Genomic DNA, 20,060 nt, shown 5'->3' on the forward strand with positions numbered 1-20,060 from the left:
CATTGTTTAATCCAAACTTCAAATAACAATGATTTACTCAAAGTAAAGATGAAAAGGAGGAGCTTTGCACTTGATCCATTGGAGGAGGAACAAGCTGTTTTTTATGCATTCGGAGTCCAGTGTTATCGATGGCGATAGTGAGGGCATAGCGACAACCTATCGCCATGCTATATAGCGATAGCGATGAAATAGCGATGACTATTTCATTTTTAGAAAATACCTTCACCTAATTAGCAATTATAACTAATAAATAAGCTAAAAACCCCAAAGACTATTAGTTCAACTAAGTTCTAAAACATGCATATTACAAAAAAAAAAAAAGAAAAAAAGAAAAAAAGAACAAGTATTAATCTTAGACTTTAAAATACGATTCACAAATCATCCAACTCCTCGTATACGGGCTCATCATCCACTTCTTCTTCTACAACCTCTTTATAAGCCCCAACATCATTTTCCTCTTCATCTTTCTCTATCAATTGTGGTCCTCTAGATCGCGAGCTCGACTCGGCGCCCTCTTTCCTCCTACTCGTTCTTCTTGTAGCATAAGGCTCCTCATCCACCCCCAGAGCCTCCGCAACTACATTCCATGTCAAGTTATCACCCTCAAATACAAGAGCATCTTCTTCCCCCTCCAGCCAATCATTCGGATCTTGAACATTCGAGTTGTCCAAAATGATCGGGTCAATCGTATCTCGCATATCATACCTCCTTAAAGCCCAATTGTATTTTATGTAAACTAAATCATTTAGTTTTTGCCATTCAAGTCGGTTTCTTTTTTTTGAATGGAGCTATAAAAATAAAAAATAAACATTAGTAAATATTATTTATTATAACATATTTGTATATTTCTAATTATTTTAAACATAATAAACTATTTACTTGTTTAAATACGCTCCAATTACGTTCACACCCTGATGAGCTACATGTAAGACTTAACACCTTAATAGCAAACTTCTTAAGTGTCGGTGTGGACGATCCATATTGCATCCACCACTCCGCCGATGAAAGCATTGATCTCATTCTTTTAGCCATCGGAATTCCAAAAATCCCTTGTGCACCTTTATATATAGGTAACTCGGTGTGAATCTTCAACTCATCCTCTTCCGACAATGACAATTTATATATGCATGCAATCAATCCCGTAATTACTTCACTATCATCTTCCGCGCTCCGGTTGTTGTAATATAATCCCGGATTCAAATCGTGGGCAACCGCGTGCAAATCTTGGTGTAGTTGACAATTCCACTTCTTATCGATTATTTCAAAATTTTGTTTATACTTGTCTTTGTTGTTGAAAGACGAGACAATTCTTTCCTTTGCTCTATTCCATGACTTCATAGATGTACCCCATAGGAGGCTTTTTTTCACTATCTACCAATCGAAGTACCGTTAATAAAGGGTCACCAACTTTGACCGCAATATCTATATTGGTCCAAAAACTAGGAGACAATATAGTGTTAGCCGTTTGACTTCCTCCTTCTCACGTCTTGCCCGGGAACTTGCTTTTGTTCCACACTTTAGATGCGAACATCTTCTTCAAAATTTTCTTATGATTTCTAAAGCAATTCAAAGTTATGAAGGCAGTTGCAAACCGGGTCTTTACGGGTCTAACCATATCTCTTTGGCCCGTGAAATCTCTCCTCATATTCAAAATCAAGGTGCGGTTGTAGATGTAACTATTGACCGCAATTACTCTATCAAGTGTCTTTTTAAGATGAGGTAGTTTAAATATGTCATCACGCATCAAATCGATGCAATGCGCCGCACACGGAGTCTAATAAATATGTGGATATTTTTCTTCCACAAGTCGACCGGCTAAAACGTTGTTGCTAGCACTATTGTTACAATCTGAACCACATTTTACGGGCCGTTTTTTTATGATTTGGTCAAACAATTTGAACAAATATTCACCTGCAAAAAACAGGAAAAAACCGGCCCGAAAAACGTGGTGAATATTTGTTCAAGGAATTGGATACTTCAGTAGTTTCCAAAGTAAAGGTTGGTGACGGAAAATACATTATTGCTAAGGGGGATGGCACTGTGGCAATCGAAAGCATTTCAGGTACAAAACTTATTCAAGATGTGTTATTTGTACCCGATCTAGATCAAAATTTGTTGAGTGTTGGGTAGTTGATTGAAAACGGTTTCAAAGTACACTTTGAATTAGATCATTGTTTAATCAAAACTTCAAATAACAATGATTTATTCAAAGTAAAGATGAAAAGGAGGAGCTTTGCACTTGATCCATTGGAGGAGGAGCAAGCTGTTTTTTATGCATTTGGAGTCCAGTGTTATCGATGGCGATAGCGAGGGCATAGCGACAACCTATCGCCATGCTATATAGCGATAGCGATGAAATAGCGACGACTATTTCATTTTTAGAAAATACGTATTAAAAATTAATATTACTTTTATCTTCACCTAATTAGCAATTATAACTAATAAATAAGCTAAAAACCCCAAAGACTATTAGTTCAACTAAGTTCTAAAACATGCATATTACAAAAAAAAAAAAAGAACAAGTATTAATCTTAGACTTTAAAATATGATTCACAAATCATCCAACTCCTCGTATACGGGCTCATCATCCACTTCTTCTTCTACAACATCTTTATAAGCCCCAACATCATTTTCCTCTTCATCTTCGTCTATCAATTGTGGTCCTCTAGATCGCGAGCTCGACTCGGCGCCCTCTTTCCTCCTACTCGTTCTTCTTGTAGCATAAGGCTCCTCATCCACCCCCATAGCCTCCGCAACTACATCCCATGTCAAGTTATCAGAAAATTTGAACAAATTTTTTCCTGTTTTTTGCAGGTGAATATTTGTTCAAATTGTTTGACCACTTCATAAAAAAACCGGCCCGGAAAATGTGGTTTAGATTGTTACAGATAGTGCTAGCAACAACGTTTTAGCCGGTTGACTTGTGGAAGAAAAATATCCACATATTTATTGGACTCCGTGTGCGGCGCATTGCATTGATTTGATGCGTGAGGACATATTTAAATTACCTCATCTTAAAAAGACACTTGATAGAGCAATTGCGGTCAATAGTTACATCTACAACCACACCTTACTCTTGAATATGATGAGAGATTTCACGGGCCAAAGAGATATGGTTAGACCCGCAAAGACCCGGTTTGCGACTGCCTTCATAACTTTGAATTGCTTTAGAAATCATAAGAAAATTTTGAAGAAGATGTTCGCATCTGAAGCGTGGAACAAAAGCAAGTTCCCGGGCGAGGCGTGAGAAGGAGGAAGTCAAACGGCTAACTCTATATTCTCTCCTAGTTTTTGGACCAATATAGATATTGCGGTCAAAATTGGTGACCCTTTATTAACGGTGCTTCGATTGGTAGATAGTGAAAAAAAGTCTTCTATGGGATACATCTATGAAGCCATGGATAGAGCAAATGAAAGAATTGCCTCGTCTTTCAACAACAAAGAAGACAAGTATAAACAAAATTTTGAAATAATCGATAAGAGGTGGTATTGTCAACTACACCAAGATTTACACGCGGTTGCCCACTATTTGAATCCGGGATTATATTACAACAACAGGAGCGTGGAAGATGATAGTGAGGTAATTACGGGATTGATAGCATGCATATATAAATTGTCACTGTCAGAAGAGGATGAGTTGAAGATTCACACTGCGTTACCTATATATAGAGGTGCACAAGGTATTTTTGGGATTCCGATGGCTAAAAGAATGAGATCAATGCTTTCATCGGCGGAGTGGTGGATGCAATATGGATCGTCCACACCGACACTTAAGAAGTTTGCTATTAAGGTGTTAAGTCTTACATGTAGCTCATCAGGATGTGAACGTAATTGGAGCGTATTTGAACAAGTAAGTTATAATAAATAATATTATGTTTAAAATAATTATAAATATACAAATATGTTATAATAAATAATATTTACTAATGTTTATTTTTTATTTTTATAGCTCCATTCCAAAAAAAGAAACCGACTTGAATGGAAAAAGCTAAATGATTTAGGTTACATAAAATACGAGTAGGAGGAAAGAGGGTGCCGAGTCGAGCTCGCGATCTAGAAGACCACAATTGATAGAGAAAGATGAAGAGGAAAATGATGTTGGGGCTTATAAAGAGGTTGTAGAAGAAGAAGTGGATGATGAGCCTGTATACGAGGAGTTGGATGATTTGTGAATCGTATTTTAAAGTCAAAGATTGATACTTGTTCTTTTTTTTTTTTTTTTTTTTTCTTTGGGGGGTTTTTAGCTTATTTATTAGTTATAATTGCTAATTAGGTGAAGGTTAAAGTAATATTAATTTCTAATAGGTATTTTTTAGAAATGAAATAGCCGTCGCTATTTCATCGCTATCGCTATATAGCGTGGCGATAGGTTGTTGCTATGCCCTCGCTATCGCCGTCGATAACTTTGATTACATCCAAAGGCCCTTTCACGGATCTTTTAGTGGTTGCAGTTGAGCCACTCGACGAAATACGCCTCTTGCCTTTCGATTGGAAAAACTCACTATTAGTTGTAGCTTCTTCATCTTCATCTATATCTACAACATCGTCATCAAAGTGGGGTATTTTGTTCGTTGCTTCTTTATCTTGTTTCTTTTTATCAGAAGCATCTATAAAAAGTTTTTGTATTTCTATCGGAACTCTCGGACATTTTAGTACTTGGGCAGAATCACCAGCAAGGTGATGCTTGTGTCTTGTAATCCCACCCTTGGTTGTTTTATTACAAAAAGTACATATCATCTTCTGATTACCCTTTCCTTCAACTGCTGTCCCGTATTGCCATCCCGGATCATTACTAGCCATATCTATTTCAAAAACAAATCAAAGATAAAGTTACACAATTAAGTGATATTAATGACAAGTATATAAAAATTAGATACATATCGGTTAATCAGTTAATAAATACATAACTGATTAAGTTAATAGATGCATAACTAAGTAAGTTAATCAGTTAATTAGTTAATAAACAAGTGAATAATTGCATAATTAGCTAAGTTGAGACACAATCACTACATTACAATATTACATTCATGCATATTTCAAAGAAACTTCCTGCATTGCATCTTTCATTAACAATACAACTTTAATTAAAAATTCAGGGTATCAATGTATCATATACAACATTAAACTAATACCTATACTAAAGTAATACTAAACCCATAACTAAACAATTAACTACACCCATACAGAGTATTAAGATTTACAGTTGAAGGCTTGATTCTTGAAGCTGATGGAAAAATACACACCTTTGCAGCTGATGGAGAGAAGGACCGGTGCAAGTCAGTTGGGAGACTTGAAGTGTCGACTGAAGTCACTGAACCAGAGAAATCACAGAGGAACTGCCGATCAGAAGAGGGGCGATCGCAATTAAAGGTCGACCGGTCGAGAAAAAAGATGCGACTGAGAAGCGAACGTTGGAGACTTGTATCGGATGCTATTTTGACTTAGTCAACAAAAAACCCTAATACGGGCCTTTTTATACCATTTAAAAAAAAGCCACCGATCGCTATGGTCGCTATACAGTCGCTATGGAACCTATGGCGACACATGGACGCCTCGCCTCGCCAAACGCCATAGCGGGCGCCATGGTCGCTATTGATAACGCTGTCGGAGTCCATGCTGAAGTCTGGCATAAAAGGCTAGGACATTTCAATCATAAAGTTGTGGTGAACCTCCAAAGAAAGGAGTTGGTTCAAGCTCTTCCCTGCCTTGAATCTCAAAATTATAGATAGTGGAACTTGCCAATAGGAAAGCAATTGAGACTTCTATTCAAGCAATCAATCTAGAGAGCTACTGAAAAGCTTCAATTGATACACACAGATGTGTGTAGACCTCAAAAAACCCCATCTCTCAATGGAAGTAGGTACTTTCTTATCTTCATTGATGATTTTTCCTGGATGTGTTGGATCTACTTTCTCAAATTCAAGTCAGAGCAAGGCTACTGCTGTATTTTGGAAACTCAAAAAATTGGATTGAAACACAAAGCGACCATAAATTTGAGCTTTGAGGTCTGATAATGGCAAGGAGTACACCTCCGATCAAAGTATTTGGATGCTTGTGTTTTGTTTATGTTCCTCAGATTAAAAGGGACAAATTGGATAAAAAAGCACAAGCAGGGATCTTCATTGGCTACAGCACAACCTCCAAGGCTTATAGAATTTTCCAGCCAAACACAAAGAAAATTCTAACAAGTAGAGATGTGCATTTCATGGAAAATGATGAATGCAAGTGGGAAGGAAATCAGGTAGCCACTGTTCCAGATTAACCTTCAAAATCACAGCTCAAAGAAGATGAATTAGTTGATGATACTCCTGTAAGAGGTATGAGATTACTTTCTGATATTTACCAAAGATGCAACCTGGCTTTACTTGAACGAAATGATTTTTGGGAAGCTGGGAAGAATCCAAAATGTGTTATAGCAATGAAGGAAGAACTCATGATGATCGACAAAAATAAGACATGGAAGTTGGTAAAAAGACTCACCGATAGAAAAGTGATTGGAGTCGAGTGAGTATTTAGAACCAAATTGAATCCCGATGGCTCAATCAATAAACTATGGTGTTGACTTTTCTGACACTTTCGCTCCTGTTGCAAGATTAGGTACTCTAAGATTGTTACTAGCAATCGCTGCAGAAAAAGGATGGAAAGTCTATCAACTTGATGTTAAGTCAGCCTTTTTAAATGGTTACTTGGAAGAGGAGATTTATGTTGCGCAACCCGAGGGATTTTCTGTAAAAGGATAAGAGGATGATGTGTAGGCCTTGTATGGCCTGAAACAGGCTCCAAGAGCATGGTATAGCCGAATTGAAGAACACTTGAGGCTGTTAGGGTTCAAAAGAAGTCTAAATGAAGCAACTCTCTACATCAAAGGTGATAAAATCAATTTTATGTTCAAAAGTTGGTCGGTAGTTGCTTATTTTTAGGAAGTTTATTTGGTCATGGAAATATTCCATGTAATCCCTTATTTCACGTATTATCTGTTAGTTTTTTTAGCTGTATTTAAAGTCTCTTCTGGCTCAATAAAATATAGACTACACAACAATTTTTTATTATTCTTTCTTCCGTACTTTCATTTTCTTCAAAACTCCCCAACACAATGTTTCTTAATTTTCGTATAAGTATAATGTTGATAACGTATACCTCATCCAATTTTGAGGAAAAAAATACGACATTTTTATGGTGTAGTCACTTTAATAGTTCACTTTTCAAAAGCATGTAAGATCAAATTTGTGCAACACAGAGAAAGACAATTGTTTTCAACAAATAAACACCAAAAACATATAGAAAAAGGATTACAAATCAGCCCGACGATTATTCAATCAAAAACACATAGAAAAAAAGATTTCAACAAATAATCTAAGGTTTACATCTTTCCCATGATTATATCTATAAAAATCAAAATGAAGGAACAATTATTCAATCAAAATCAAAATTAGAACAATAACCAATAACTCATTTAACAATTAACAATATGTGAAAACTAAAAAATGAAAAAAGTAACCTGAAATCAAAAGTGATTAAGTCAAGTGAAAACAAAAATAAAAAATAAAACAATAACCAAATATATCTTTGTTTTCAGTTTTGTTTGAAGCATAACCAAATCAATTTTTTTTCTATTCCTGTTCGGTGTCCTAGAGCTTACATTAAATCATAACTATCAACGATTAATTTAATCCAAAACTTTCAAGATGTAGTCATGTAGACATATCATTATGCTTATTTATTACATTGTAGCTAGATTTAGAAAAAGGTTATTAATTGGCAAATTGACAGCCAAGTTAAAAAAAAAAAACTCTAATTCCTAATTTGGAGTTTGGACCAAGAGAATCAGAAAAAAAAAAGTAATGGAGAGAATTAGGGAAACTCAAAAACAACAAACATCAGTAGCAGTACGACACAACAATCAATAATCAAAAGAAAGAACAAGAGAACTAGAAAAGAAAGAACAGGATTCGGGAATCGGGATTCCATACCTGATTTCTGTGAATGGCGACTTGGCGATGGCAAATGGCAAGAGTGAGACCAGGCGGCAGGCGAGACAGCAACACAATCACACAAACGAGACAGCAACACAATCACACAAACGAGACAGCAGACAAGAAAGCGACACATCGATTGGCGAATTGGGCAATTGGCATGAATCGATTTTGATTTCTTAAAGAATCGTCGCTTGGAGAATTCGTCTATTGGAGCCTGTGAGGAATCGGGAGGGACCAAAGCCTAAGTTTGGAAATAGTAGGCCTTTAACTATTTTTTTAAACTATAATTTCTACTTCTAGCCCGGGGGGGCCACTGCCCCTCCTGTCCCCAAAGAAACTTCGCCCCTGAGCCATACCGAAGACCTGATGATTCAAAGGAACTGGCGAAGAGTTAAGGCTCAGCAAAGAACCTTTTATGTTTTGAGTTACACCGAAGAGGAGGAGTCGACCGAAGAATAAAGATTGCTTAGTTGTCTTTTCACAGATAGTACAATGATTAACTATATGCTGACATTTCTTGTAAGACTATACAAATCAGTCGTAGGCATGGGCAGTATGGCCGCCCTAGCTATTCTTATTTTATATTTTATCATGTACTGTTTTTCTCTTTAAATAGATGATCATGTTGATCAATCTAAACACACCGGTTACTCTTATTTTATATTTTATCATGTACTGTTTTGCTCTTTAAATAGATGATCATGTTGATCAATCTAAACACACCTTCACTTCCATTATACTTCCTGTGTGTATTCGAAATATTGAAATACAAAAGCCTCTTTCTCAGATTATCTCTTATCTTATGTTGTTCATCAATTACTAACTTGGTCTTGACTGCAAGCCTTGTTACAATTCAACTAAGTTTTATTGTTTAGCTTGTTAAAAAAATCCATTGAGATTAACTTATTCCACATCTATCTCAAATATTATTCAAAAGTTAAGTTTTTCTTCTCTCAACACTTGGTATCAGAGCAATATTGGTTGCTTTTTAATTTTCTTTTAAAACCGAACTTGTTTTCAAAAGAAAAACTTTGATTTAAAAAGCGTTCTATACCGTTTAGCTCATCTTTTTAAATCTAAGGAAAATAGCACAAGCTTATTCTCTAAATATATTTAACTGAGGTTCAGATAGAGCTCCAATACTCGTTGCAAGTGAATACCATCATTGATCTTAAAGAATGGAGAGATATCTAAGAAGACTTGGAAAGGACATTTGAAGATCTGTAGAAGAAGGACCACATGTTCATATTCTCAAACCCATTTTCACTGACGGTGTCCAGGTTAGGTTAGACTTGGAGGAGGTCAGATCGCCATGACTACACCCACCAACGATGATATTAAAAAAATGGAGAAAGATTCTATAGCCATCTATGAAATCTCATGTGGTGTTTCTCCAGATAGTATCGATATTATCATTAATTGTAAATCTGCAAAAGAAATTTGGGATATACTAAAAAATCTTTATAAAGGTATTGAACAAACACAAGACAAGAAGCTCACCATTGCACTCAACGAGTTCAACAACTTCAAAGCACTACCTGGTGAAAGTCTTGATGATTCCTTCAAAAGATTCAACCTTATTGTTACAAGATGTCAAACGTTGGTACAATCAGAAGCAACAATGAAACAAACCTATGATCTTAGAATTATAAAAATTTTCGCCTTCTCTCTCTTCTTTCTCTCTCTTCCCCTGATTCTCTCTATCGGTGGTGCGATTTAGTTTGTGTTTCACCGGTGCTGTTTCTCAGGTGTTCCTCTTTTCATCGTTGAAGCATTTTCTCATCCCATTTCTGGTGTGCTGATGGGTGCTTCTTCTAAGAAAGACCGATTGAAGGATGTGAAAGTGAAGCCTCCTGATAAGAGTGCTGCTGTTCGTTTTGTGATGACGGAAGTTGATTTGAGTGAGGTTGTTCCGCCTGGGGTGGTTGAGCAATCTTCAGCTACCATTTACATATCTAGAAGGAAGCCAAGTGCATCGGGAGCTGTTGCTACTAGTATTAGCAAGTCGGAATGGAAATCTGATGGGAAGGTTTATGCTGAAAGGAAATTGAGGCGAAATGGAAATGATAATAGTAGTCCAATGGAGGCGGTGGAGTATTATAAAGAGGAAGTTTCTGAGGATGAAACTGAGGGTGATTCAGATTCGGTTTCAGCTTGGGAATCAGATGCTAGCATTTCGGTATCTGGAAATCGCGCTATACTGAAGGATCTTATGGCGGGTGAAGTAGATGTATTGAAGACTGTTGGAATTAATGATGCCTCCATTCCTATAGTGTTGCCAAGGGAATCAAATGTGAGTTTATCGATGGCTGGAGATCGTGTTATTGCTCAGGAATCTAAAGATGTTGAGTTTATTAAGGTGAAAAGGGATGGGATTTGTGAGATTTCGATCCCTTCAGGTAATACTGCTGCTTTATTGAAGAATTGGAATGGATCTAAGTCTGATGAGGTTGTTTTAAGTCCTAATTCAGAGTTAAATCTGGTTACGAATCAAATGATGTTGGCTAATCCGGCTATTACTGTTGTAGATGAGTCTAAATATGTGAATTCTGAGTCTGGTAGTGGAAACACTGTGGAATCTAGGGGTGAGGTGGTTGGAAAGGGTAATATCAAGTCGAGTGATGAATTTCTTCCTGGGATAGGATTTAGTTTTCTTAATGATTTGAAAAATAATAATGCTAAGCAGGAAATGATGCAAGTGGATTCGAATGTAGTTACTAAAGATGATCTTTCTTATTTGAATAACCAAGTTATTTGGAATGAAAGTGGGAGTGTGATTGTGGAATCTGAGAGTGATTCTAGTGATGAGGAAGATTTGATTGATGATGGCAAAGGAAATGGGAAGGAGAATTTAGAATCTTTAGAGTTTTTGAAGGCTGGCTCAGTTATTAATAGTATTAATTTAGAGCCCTCTATTTTGGGAGATGGAAAGAAGATCAATAAAGGTGTTGTTGATGGGAAGATTGGTTATGATAGAGAACAGGTAGAATTGGGGATTGATATGAAAATGCAGTCTTATGCAGGGGTGTTAAAAGGGAAGGTCCATAGAGGGAAAATTGAAGTGAAATTTATGCCTCAAGTTGATGGAAATGCTGATAGTCCGGTGATTATTCCTATAGAGAATTTGAAGAAGGCAAGTTTACCTTATTCTAATACTCTGTATGGATATTTGTTAGACAAACGTATTTCATTTCCTGCTGTCCAAAAAGAGTTAAAGAGAATATGGAGGAATTGTGGGCTGGAAGATATGTTTATGAATAGCAAAGGATTTTTTTTCTTTAAGTTCAGTGATGAAGTTGCTTTGCAAAACATTTTGGATGGTAGTCCTTGGATTTTGTTTGATAAAATTCCTTTATTTCTGCAAAGATGGAGGCCGGGACTTACCCTTACCAAAAATAGTCATGACAAGATTCCAGTTTGGGTTAAGATTTTTGACCTTCCTTTGGAAGTTTGGAGTGGGGAAAATCTCTGCATTGTTGCTAGTAAGTTGGGTATTCCATTAGCTTTTGATTCATTTACTGAGGAGATGTGTTTGAACCATAAGGGACGAAATGCGTATGCTAGAATGTTGACTGAAATGTCTGCTGATATTGTTTGGAAGAATAGCATTGATATTTGTACTTGGGATTTTGTTACGGAGAAGGTTGTTAGTCAGTGTTTCCATGTGGAGTATGCTTGGAATCCTTCTAGATGTTCACATTGTAAAGTTTTTGGGCATGAGTATAAAGTTTGTGCTGCAGCTATGATAGTTGATAGTGTGACTAAGGAAGGTGAAAAGATCAATAATAATAAGGAGATAAAAGGTAAAACAATTATGGATGAAGAGGGGTTTGTTGAAGTTTATAAAAAAAGAGGTAATGGAGGTAATGTGGTGGGGAGTAGTGGAGTAAAAGATAGGGTTCACACTAAGTATAATCAGTTTAATGGGGCAAACAATGGAAGTGGTAGAAATGGTAATAACAATAGGGGGAGAGGTGGATTTCAAGCAGGTAATGGTCAAGGGCAGAATAGGAATTGGGTGAATAGGAGTGTAAGTCATTGGAATATGGAGAAGAATAAAGTGTTTGAAGATACTACTAACTTGGTGAATGAGAGTTTAATTCCGAATGTTTCTGTGAAGGGCAAAACTGGAATGAATTCATCGAATAATAATAATATGGATAATAAGGAGAAATTAAAGGATGGTATTATTGTGAAGAAGGGAGGTGTTAAAAAGAGTATATCAAATAATCGATTTGATGTGTTAGGGTCGATTGTGGAAGATTTTTTGGAAAAAATGGAAGAGGATGATGTGATCTCTGGGAAAGGGACATTAGGTTCTGTGAATCTGAATTCGGAGTTGAATAGCAAGGATGTGAATAAAATGGATGGGGTTGTTTCTCAGGCATTAGAGGAGGTTAATGCCAATATTCCAATTATTGTTTAATGATGAATATAGGTGCTTGGAACATTAGAGGGTTAAATAAAAAAATTAAACAAAAAGAGGTGATTGAGGTGATTAAGGGTAATAAACTTGGGATATGTGCTGTGTTGGAGACGCATGTGAAGGATTGGAATCTGTCTAGTATTTGTTCTAGAGTTTTTGGTAACTGGAAGTGGGTGTCGAATTCTTCTGAATGTTGCAGTGGAGTGAGAATTATTGTTGGATGGGACTCGAATCTCTTTGATGTGATGATGCTGAGTCAGTCGGATCAGGTTATGCACTTTTTTGTGAGATTTCTAGAAAATAATTGTGAGTTTTTTATTTCTTTTTGTCTATGCTGCTTCAAAATACATTGACAGAAGAGTGTTATGGAAGAATTTAGAAAAACATAGAGTGGTTGTTGATAATAAGGCTTGGGCTTCATTGGGAGATTTTAATGTTGCTATGAAGCTTTCTGAGTGCTCTATGAGTTCTTCTAAAATGCCAGAAGGGGTTGTTGATTTCTTAGATTGCATCAATGTGATTGAAGTTGAGGATATTAATTGTTCTGGGCTTCAATTCACTTGGTCTAAATCTCCTAAAGGCGGGAATGGCATTATGAAGAAATTGGATAGAGTGATGGCTAATGTTAAATTTTTTTGATGAGTATCCTATGGCGCATGCTATGTTTAAACCTTATAGAATTTCGGATCATAGCCCGGCTATTTTGAATATTCCTTTGAATTTGCATAAAAGATATCATTCGTTTAAGTTTGTTAATTTTGTTGTGGATAAAAAGGAATTTTTGCCATCAGTTAAGGAAGTTTGGGAAAGAGATGTTAAAGGGGGTTTTATGTTTAAAGTTACTCAAAAGCTTGGTATGTTGAAGAAGCCATGTCGTAGATTGTATTATATGTACAATTGTTCTGGGAAGAGATTGCATGATTTAAGAAGATTATTGGATGAGAAGCAAGTTGAGTTGGATGGTGATCCTTTTAATTATGTCATTAGGGAGGATCATACTAGAAGACTGACTGAGTATTTGGAGGTTTTTGAAGATGAGGAAAAGATTTTGCTGCAAAAATCTAAGATCAATTGGCTCAAAGAAGGAGATAGGAACTCTAAGTTTTTTCACAAAATTGTCAATTGTCAATTGAATAAGAAGCGTATTTCTGCGGTGTTGGATGAAGAGGGAAGATGGGTTAGGGGTTTGGGCCTAAAAGAAAGATTTTTGGGTCATTTTAAAGCTTTTTTGGGTTCGGAGCATTTTGTGGATTTGGATAGTCTTGATGATAATTTGTTTATTAACTGTTTGGATAAAAGGGTTGCTATTGATATGATTAAGGTGGTCACAGATGATGAAATCAAAGCTGCAATGTTCGAGATTAATGAGAATCGTGCTCCTGGTCCAGATGGATTTTCTTCGAAATTTTTTAAGTCAGGATGGTCGATTGTTGGTCCGGATGTTTGCAAGGCGGTGAGAGAAGTGCTGTGGACTGGGAAGTTACCTAGATGTGTGAATGCTACGAGAATTGTGCTGATTCCTAAGGTGGATTGCCCTAGATTAGTCACTGATTATCGTCCGATAGCCTGTTGTAATACGCTCTATAAATGTATTAGTAAAGTGCTGGTGAATCGGATCAGAGGATGCTTGGATTCTATTGTTGATTCTAATCAGTCAGCGTTCATTCCAAGAAGGTCTATTTTGGATAATATATTACTTGCTCAAGATATTCTGGTGGGTTATAATAAGAAGGCTGGAGCTCTGAATTGTACGCTTAAAATTGATATCCAAAAGGCTTATGATACGGTTAATTGGAGGTTTCTTGAGAAGGCTCTTAATGGGTTTGGGTTTCACGATGTTATGGTCAAATGGATAATGATGTGTGTGAAATCTTCGTGGTTCGTGATAAGTATTAATGGAGAGGATAATGAATTTTTTGAAGGAAAACGGGGTCTAAGGCAAGGTGATCCGTTATCGCCTTACTTGTTCACTCTAGTCATGGAAGTTTTTAATCTCATTATCAAAAGAAATATTGAGATGTGTCCGTTGTTTAAGTATCATAGGAAGTGAAGGTTTCAAAAAATTACTCATATTTGTTTTGCTGATGATCTGTTGGTGTTTTGTAGTGGGTAGACTAGATCTGCGAGGATTATTAAAAATTCTTTGGACTTATTCAGGGATGTTTCGGGGCTTAATGCTAGTATGACTAAAAGTCAAATTTTTTCAGTTGTGTTAAACCGGAGTTGAAGATTTCTTTGATGGGTATATTGGCATTTGAGATTGGTAAATTTCCTTTTAGATATTTGGGAGTGCCTTTAGATACTAATAAGATGTTTATAAGGGACAGTAAAAGGTTGGTCGACAGAATCAAATTCAGAATTTTAAGTTGGAAGTTCAAAACTTTATCTTATGCGGGTAGACTTCAACTTATTGGTTCAGTTTTGAATTCTATTTATATCTATTGGGCTTCAGTGTTTAAAATTCCTATAGGTACCATTAAAGAAATTGAAAGCATTTGTCGTGGTTATTTGTGGGGTGGAAATGAGCCAGCTAAGGGGAAAGCTTGTAACACCCAAAGTTTTGAAGGCCAAGAAAGGAAAGAAAACCTTAATGTTAAGGGGTGACTCGGCGAGTCCAAGGAGGAACTCGGCGAGTCCGAGCGGGATCCGGGTTGAGGAGTAAGTGACCGACTCGGCGAGTCGGCCAAGGTGACTCGGCGAGTCTGGTCTGTGCGTGGAAAACCCTAAATTCGGGACTTGGAGCCTATATAAACGTCTTAATCTCCTTCCTAGGGTTCCTTACTGCCTCTTAAGCCCTGGATATCAAACCCTAGATGCCATATCCTCTATTTGAGCCATTTATTGCCTTCAAGAGTGCATTAAGCTTGGAGAAAGAAGAAGAATCTTGAGAGTGCAAGAAGGGGGCTGTAGATCCGGGATTGGGAAGACATTTATGAGCTTTTGGAGGTATAAACTAGTTCCTGGACCCTTTTTGCATCTAGATTTATGTGTGGTTGTTGGCTCTTTAGCCATAATGATATTATCTTGAGTTAGGAGTCGGATCTGGAGTTGCTACTTCAGATCCAAGTGTGTTATGGACTGGAGAAGCATAAAGTATCAGCCCTTGAGTCGATTTTGAAGCCCCTAGGCCTTAAACCCTAGTTTATGGTGCTTTTTGCCTAGATCTCCCTCTCTACACGTAAAGTTTGCAACTTTACGTGGGGGATAGGCTTGGGAAGGGTAGATCTACAGTTTGGAGTCCATGCATGACTCGAAAGTCCTCTGCATGTATGTAGATCTGAATGGACTCGGTGAGTAGCTTGAAGATGAGGAGGAACTCGACGAGTGGGATGAACAGCTCGTCGAGTCGGATGAAGATGGGTATGAACTCGACGAGTTGGATGAACAACTCGACGAGTTGGATGAAGATTGCCTTGTGCTCGACGAGTTTGCTCTTGGACTCGACGAGTCAGGTCGCGTAGCCCCAAACCCTTCGAGTTGAGATTCGAATCAGTGAGTCGGGTGGAGACTCAGCGAGTTGGTCAGGTCAGGACTCGGAAATCGTGGGACTCGGCGAGTCATGTCGCGAATGGAAGGACCCTGAGTATGTGAACTCGGCGAGTCAGTAAGTGGACTCGGCGAGTAGGGTTGACCTGGAAGGGTTGACTTTGACCAGGACTTTGACTTGACCAGAGTTGACTTGGTTGTCTGTCAGGGGTCAGTTTGACTCAGTGTTGTATTGATATTGGTAGCTCGGGGAGCTAGTGGAGCAGCAGTTCGGAGTCAGTGGTCAGGTAGCGGTCAAAGGGATTAGCAGCAGCAGTTCAACAGTATGAAGTGAGTTTCCCATTGTATGAATGGGTCTACGGCTACAATGTCGGCCCATGTAGTTATGAGTAGAAGACCCGGGGGTTAGCCCTAGGCACAGTATGCTAGTATGATACTCGGGACGAGGTCCAATGATAGAGGGCGGGTGCCCAAGGAATGGTTTATGTGATAGTTTATACTTGTTGTCTGTGTGATACTTGTATGTGCCTGGTAGGGAGGTGAGTGTGGGCGAGGTCCCGTATCTCACCAATAGTAGAGTGTGGATGGTGTTCCACATCTCAGTAGCAGCAGAGCAGGGGCGAGGCCCAAGTCAGGAAAGGAGTGAGTGTGGGCTGGGCCCGTATCTCACTACCAGTAGGAGAATGGACGGGGTTCCGTGACTCATCAGTAGCAGGTCAGGGGCGGGGCCCAGAGATAGGCGAGGCCTTAGGACAAGATCCGTTAGTATGTGTTTAGCTTATGTGAGATGTTTATGTGCTATTATATGTTAGTGGGCGAGGCCCTGTGACAGGCGAGGCCTACGTGAAACAGATCTGTATCCGAGCGGGGCTCGAAGCAAGGCGGGGCCTGGAGCGGCGGGGCCGTTGTAGCGGGCGAGGCCCGAGGTAAGGGGCGAGGCCTAGGATAGCGGGCGCGACCCAGTATGTGCAGTATGTGGTTATGCATGGTATGTGGTAGGGTGGGGAACTCACTAAGCTTCGTGCTTACGGTTTTCAGTTTTGGTTTCAGGTACTTCCGGTAGCGGATGATGGAGCTCGGGATGATCGCATGGCACACACCATAGGTTAGACAGCCTGGGAATGTTTACTCTGATAACGAATATGTATTTTGGAAACTAATACTTTGTTTATGATGGAAAACGATGAATTTGCTTAATGTAATGTTTTATTAAATGAAATTTTTAGTCTTGAATTTTGGGACGTTACAAGTTGGTATCAGAGCCTTGGTTTGAGGGATTCGGGCATACTCTCGGGTGTGCTTGAACTCAAACTGAGGGGTCAGATAAAAAGTTTCCAAAAAAATGAAAAGACAGTTTTGTAAAAAAGAATTTTTGAGAACGAAAGACAGTTTTAGAAAAGCAAAAAGAATTTAGAAAGAGAAAATTCTTGAAAAGAGAAAAAGGGGTGTGGTGCATACAATCAGCCGAGCTCAAGTAAGTACCCCAAAATACCCATACCAGTTTATGTTATGATTATCAGTTGGTAGAACAACATGCTAGAATAGGACTAAGGATCTAGGGATGGTGCCTTATGTGCCTGTTATTTGTGCTTTTGAGCTGCATGATAGTGCTGATTAGACAGTAGTAGGATAGCCTGTTTAGGTTATGCCTGAGTTTATGAGTTTGTGTTGCATGCTAGTTCAGATTCTTGCTATGTGGATATGATTGCTTGAGTATGTTATGGTTAGATTTTCCCTTGTCCGAATGCTGCTTGCTTTGTGCATTGTGGGATTCTGAGTGATGGGAGTTAGCCATTAAGTGGATACGACACACCACATGTGATCAGGGTTGAATAATCTCAGAGTGTTGGATTTGGTCCTATTGCGCAGCTCTTGTTTGAGTCCAACCATTATAGGAACGAGTCTTTTACTTGAAGGATTATCTGAGCCTCGTCACATGTGACGGTATCCAGGCGATGGCTAGTTGGCATCACAAGGAGACCTTCAGCAGTTGAGGACTGGTTTGGGTTGAGTCAGAGGTTCCCTAAGGGTAAGCCTAGGATGAGGTAGTGCTGGGAGTAGTAGAAGTGGTTAAGGGACCTAGTGGAGTCGAAGCAATTCCTGAGGAAAGTACGGATAGATGTGGAAGGTAGTATGGGCCCATACTACTGAAAGCAGAGGATCCGTACTCGATTCAGGAAAGGCCGAGACAAGACCGGGAACCTGGTGGGGTATGGTTGGTCTCGCATCAGGGATGAGTATTCTGATAGTGGTTGTGTTATATGTTTCAGCATGGTGACGTTGCGAGAGAGACCAGCGGGCGGATCAGGCACCGGAGAGGGATCGGGCTCGGGTTCAGGGGCCGAGCAGCTTGAGGAGCGGATGAGAGAGTTGATATCAGTCGAGGTTACGCGCAGTATTCTAGCTCAGACTCCTGTGATCTTTGGCACGGTCAAGGAGGGTATATTGGAGATCTTGGATGAGAGGCTGGGAGCCTTCCGTACCGAGATGATAGCTTTGTTGGGAGCGCGTACCTTGACATTTCGAGAGTTCAGGGCTTGCGGGGCACCAGATTATCATGGGGCTAGGGACCCCATTGCTAGCAGCAGATGGTTGGCTGATGTTGCCAATGCTTTTCGTACGAGCAAGTGTCCCGAGGGGGACAAGGTTACACTCGCCTCCTATCTTCTGAAGGACAGAGCGAGGGATTGGTGGGAGGAGATTGGTCATGCTTTGGGGGATGATGCCGCGTTGGACGCGATGACTTGGAGCGATTTCTCGGCCAGGTTCAGGGCGGAGTTTTCGCCGATTATAGAGGTACAACAGCTGGCACGAGAGTTTCAGGATTTGACGCAGACTACTGAGACTATGGCGGAGATCACCGCCAAGTTCAGAGAGAGGGCTCTTCTTGTACCGTAGTATGTCGCGGATGAGGAGATGAAGAAGGCTCGGTACCATGAGATGTTGAGGGATGACATCAGGGAGTTCGTGAGCAGATCCAGCTGTAAGACGCTGGAAGATATGATTTCTCGGGCTAGAGAAAGGGAAATTGATCTGGAGCAAATCCGGAAGAGGAAGCCGGATGAGGTTCAGGTAGCTGCGGGTTCGGGCAAAAGGCCCAAGGGATCGGATTCGAGATCGAGGGATCATCAGGACCGTAGTCGGTGCGGAAAGTGTGGCAGGGCGCACGGGGGCGCGTGCAGGAGTGGTAGCGGTGGTGAGTCTGGCTGTTTCAAGTGCGGTTGGACTGGTCATTTCAGCAGGGATTGTACTGTTACCGCCGCACAGGGAATAGACTTGATATGTTTTCACTACAACTAGCGGGGCCACAAGAAGGCCCAGTGTCCCAGTTTGTTTTCAGCAGGATGGGTGATGGCACCCGCCCCTGCAACTTTGAGGATCACGGATGGCCGCCAGGGCCGGGTAGAGGCACCTGCGGCAGGGAGTAGGGGTTTTCAGATGACTACCTTGGAGACGTGAGGAACGCCGGACGTTGCAGGTATGCAATTTTCCCATTTTCAGTTCTTTTATTTGTGCATGATTTTATTGTTATGGTTCTGCATCATTATCGGTAAAAGTATTTTATTTTGAGTGGTTGATTGTGATCGAGTATATGCCATCTGCATGCCTCGGATATTGGTATGGTAGTTAGGGGATGTGCTTTATTGGAGAAGGTTTTGGAGGATGCAGTAGCTATAACATGCTTGGGAGAGATTTGGTACGTCTCGCTAGTTCGGAATGGTACAGTGATTGTGATGGATTGGCTAAATCCCTAGCTATGGCGGGCTTGGGTTCCTCAGTAGATGGGTTATGGAATGGTAGCAAAGATCGGGATCTCTTTTGAGTATTGAGCAGCAAGGGGTAAGCAGGATCGAAGTGGGGGAGAATCCTCTGGGTGTGCCCAGAGAGGAGCACGCAGACCCAGAATGAGTACGTGACCTCCGAGAAGGAAGAGAAGTAGTTCAACGTTTCATGGATTGAGGATTTCAGGGTTGGGAGTTTGAGAAACTCCCCATCAGCTAGTGCTTGTGATGGTAATGGTTAGTTTATGGTTGAGAATTCAGGTTGTGAATCACTCGAAGGACTCGAGGGAGTCGGAATGAGGACCTTGAGAGCTAATGGCACATGGGTGCCTTCGTACTAGCAGTCAGCAATGGATGGTGATGTAAGACTATGGGTAAGCTGTAGCATTC

General features: G+C 39.6%; 1 protein-coding gene across 1 annotated transcript; it reads left to right on the forward strand.

The window, feature by feature from the left end:
* Positions 1-3,376: 3,376 nt before the first annotated feature.
* Positions 3,377-4,273, forward strand: LOC145068101 (uncharacterized). Its single transcript, XM_079015087.1, has 3 exons — positions 3,377-3,850; positions 3,950-4,001; positions 4,245-4,273. The coding sequence occupies exons 1-3, from the start codon at positions 3,377-3,379 to the stop codon at positions 4,271-4,273; spliced, it is 555 nt and encodes a 184-aa protein (XP_078871213.1).
* The last annotated feature ends 15,787 nt before the right edge of the window (positions 4,274-20,060 follow it).

Source organism: Lactuca serriola, chromosome 8 (genome assembly GCF_051521515.1).
Source record: "Lactuca serriola cultivar US96UC23 chromosome 8, Lser_US96UC23_V15, whole genome shotgun sequence".
Lineage (NCBI taxonomy): Eukaryota > Viridiplantae > Streptophyta > Magnoliopsida > Asterales > Asteraceae > Lactuca > Lactuca serriola.

What these genes read in the sequence shown, in the direction of transcription:
- LOC145068101 (XM_079015087.1), top strand. Translation starts at nt 3,377, where the DNA reads ATGGGATACATCTATGAAGCCATGGATAGAGCAAATGAAAGAATTGCC. An exon ending in ATTGGAGCGTATTTGAACAA is followed by an intron (nt 3,851 to 3,949) that starts GTAAGTTATAAT and finishes TTATTTTTATAG; the next exon opens with CTCCATTCCAAAAAAAGAAA. An exon ending in GAAAAAGCTAAATGATTTAG is followed by an intron (nt 4,002 to 4,244) that starts GTTACATAAAAT and finishes GGGGGTTTTTAG; the next exon opens with CTTATTTATTAGTTATAATT.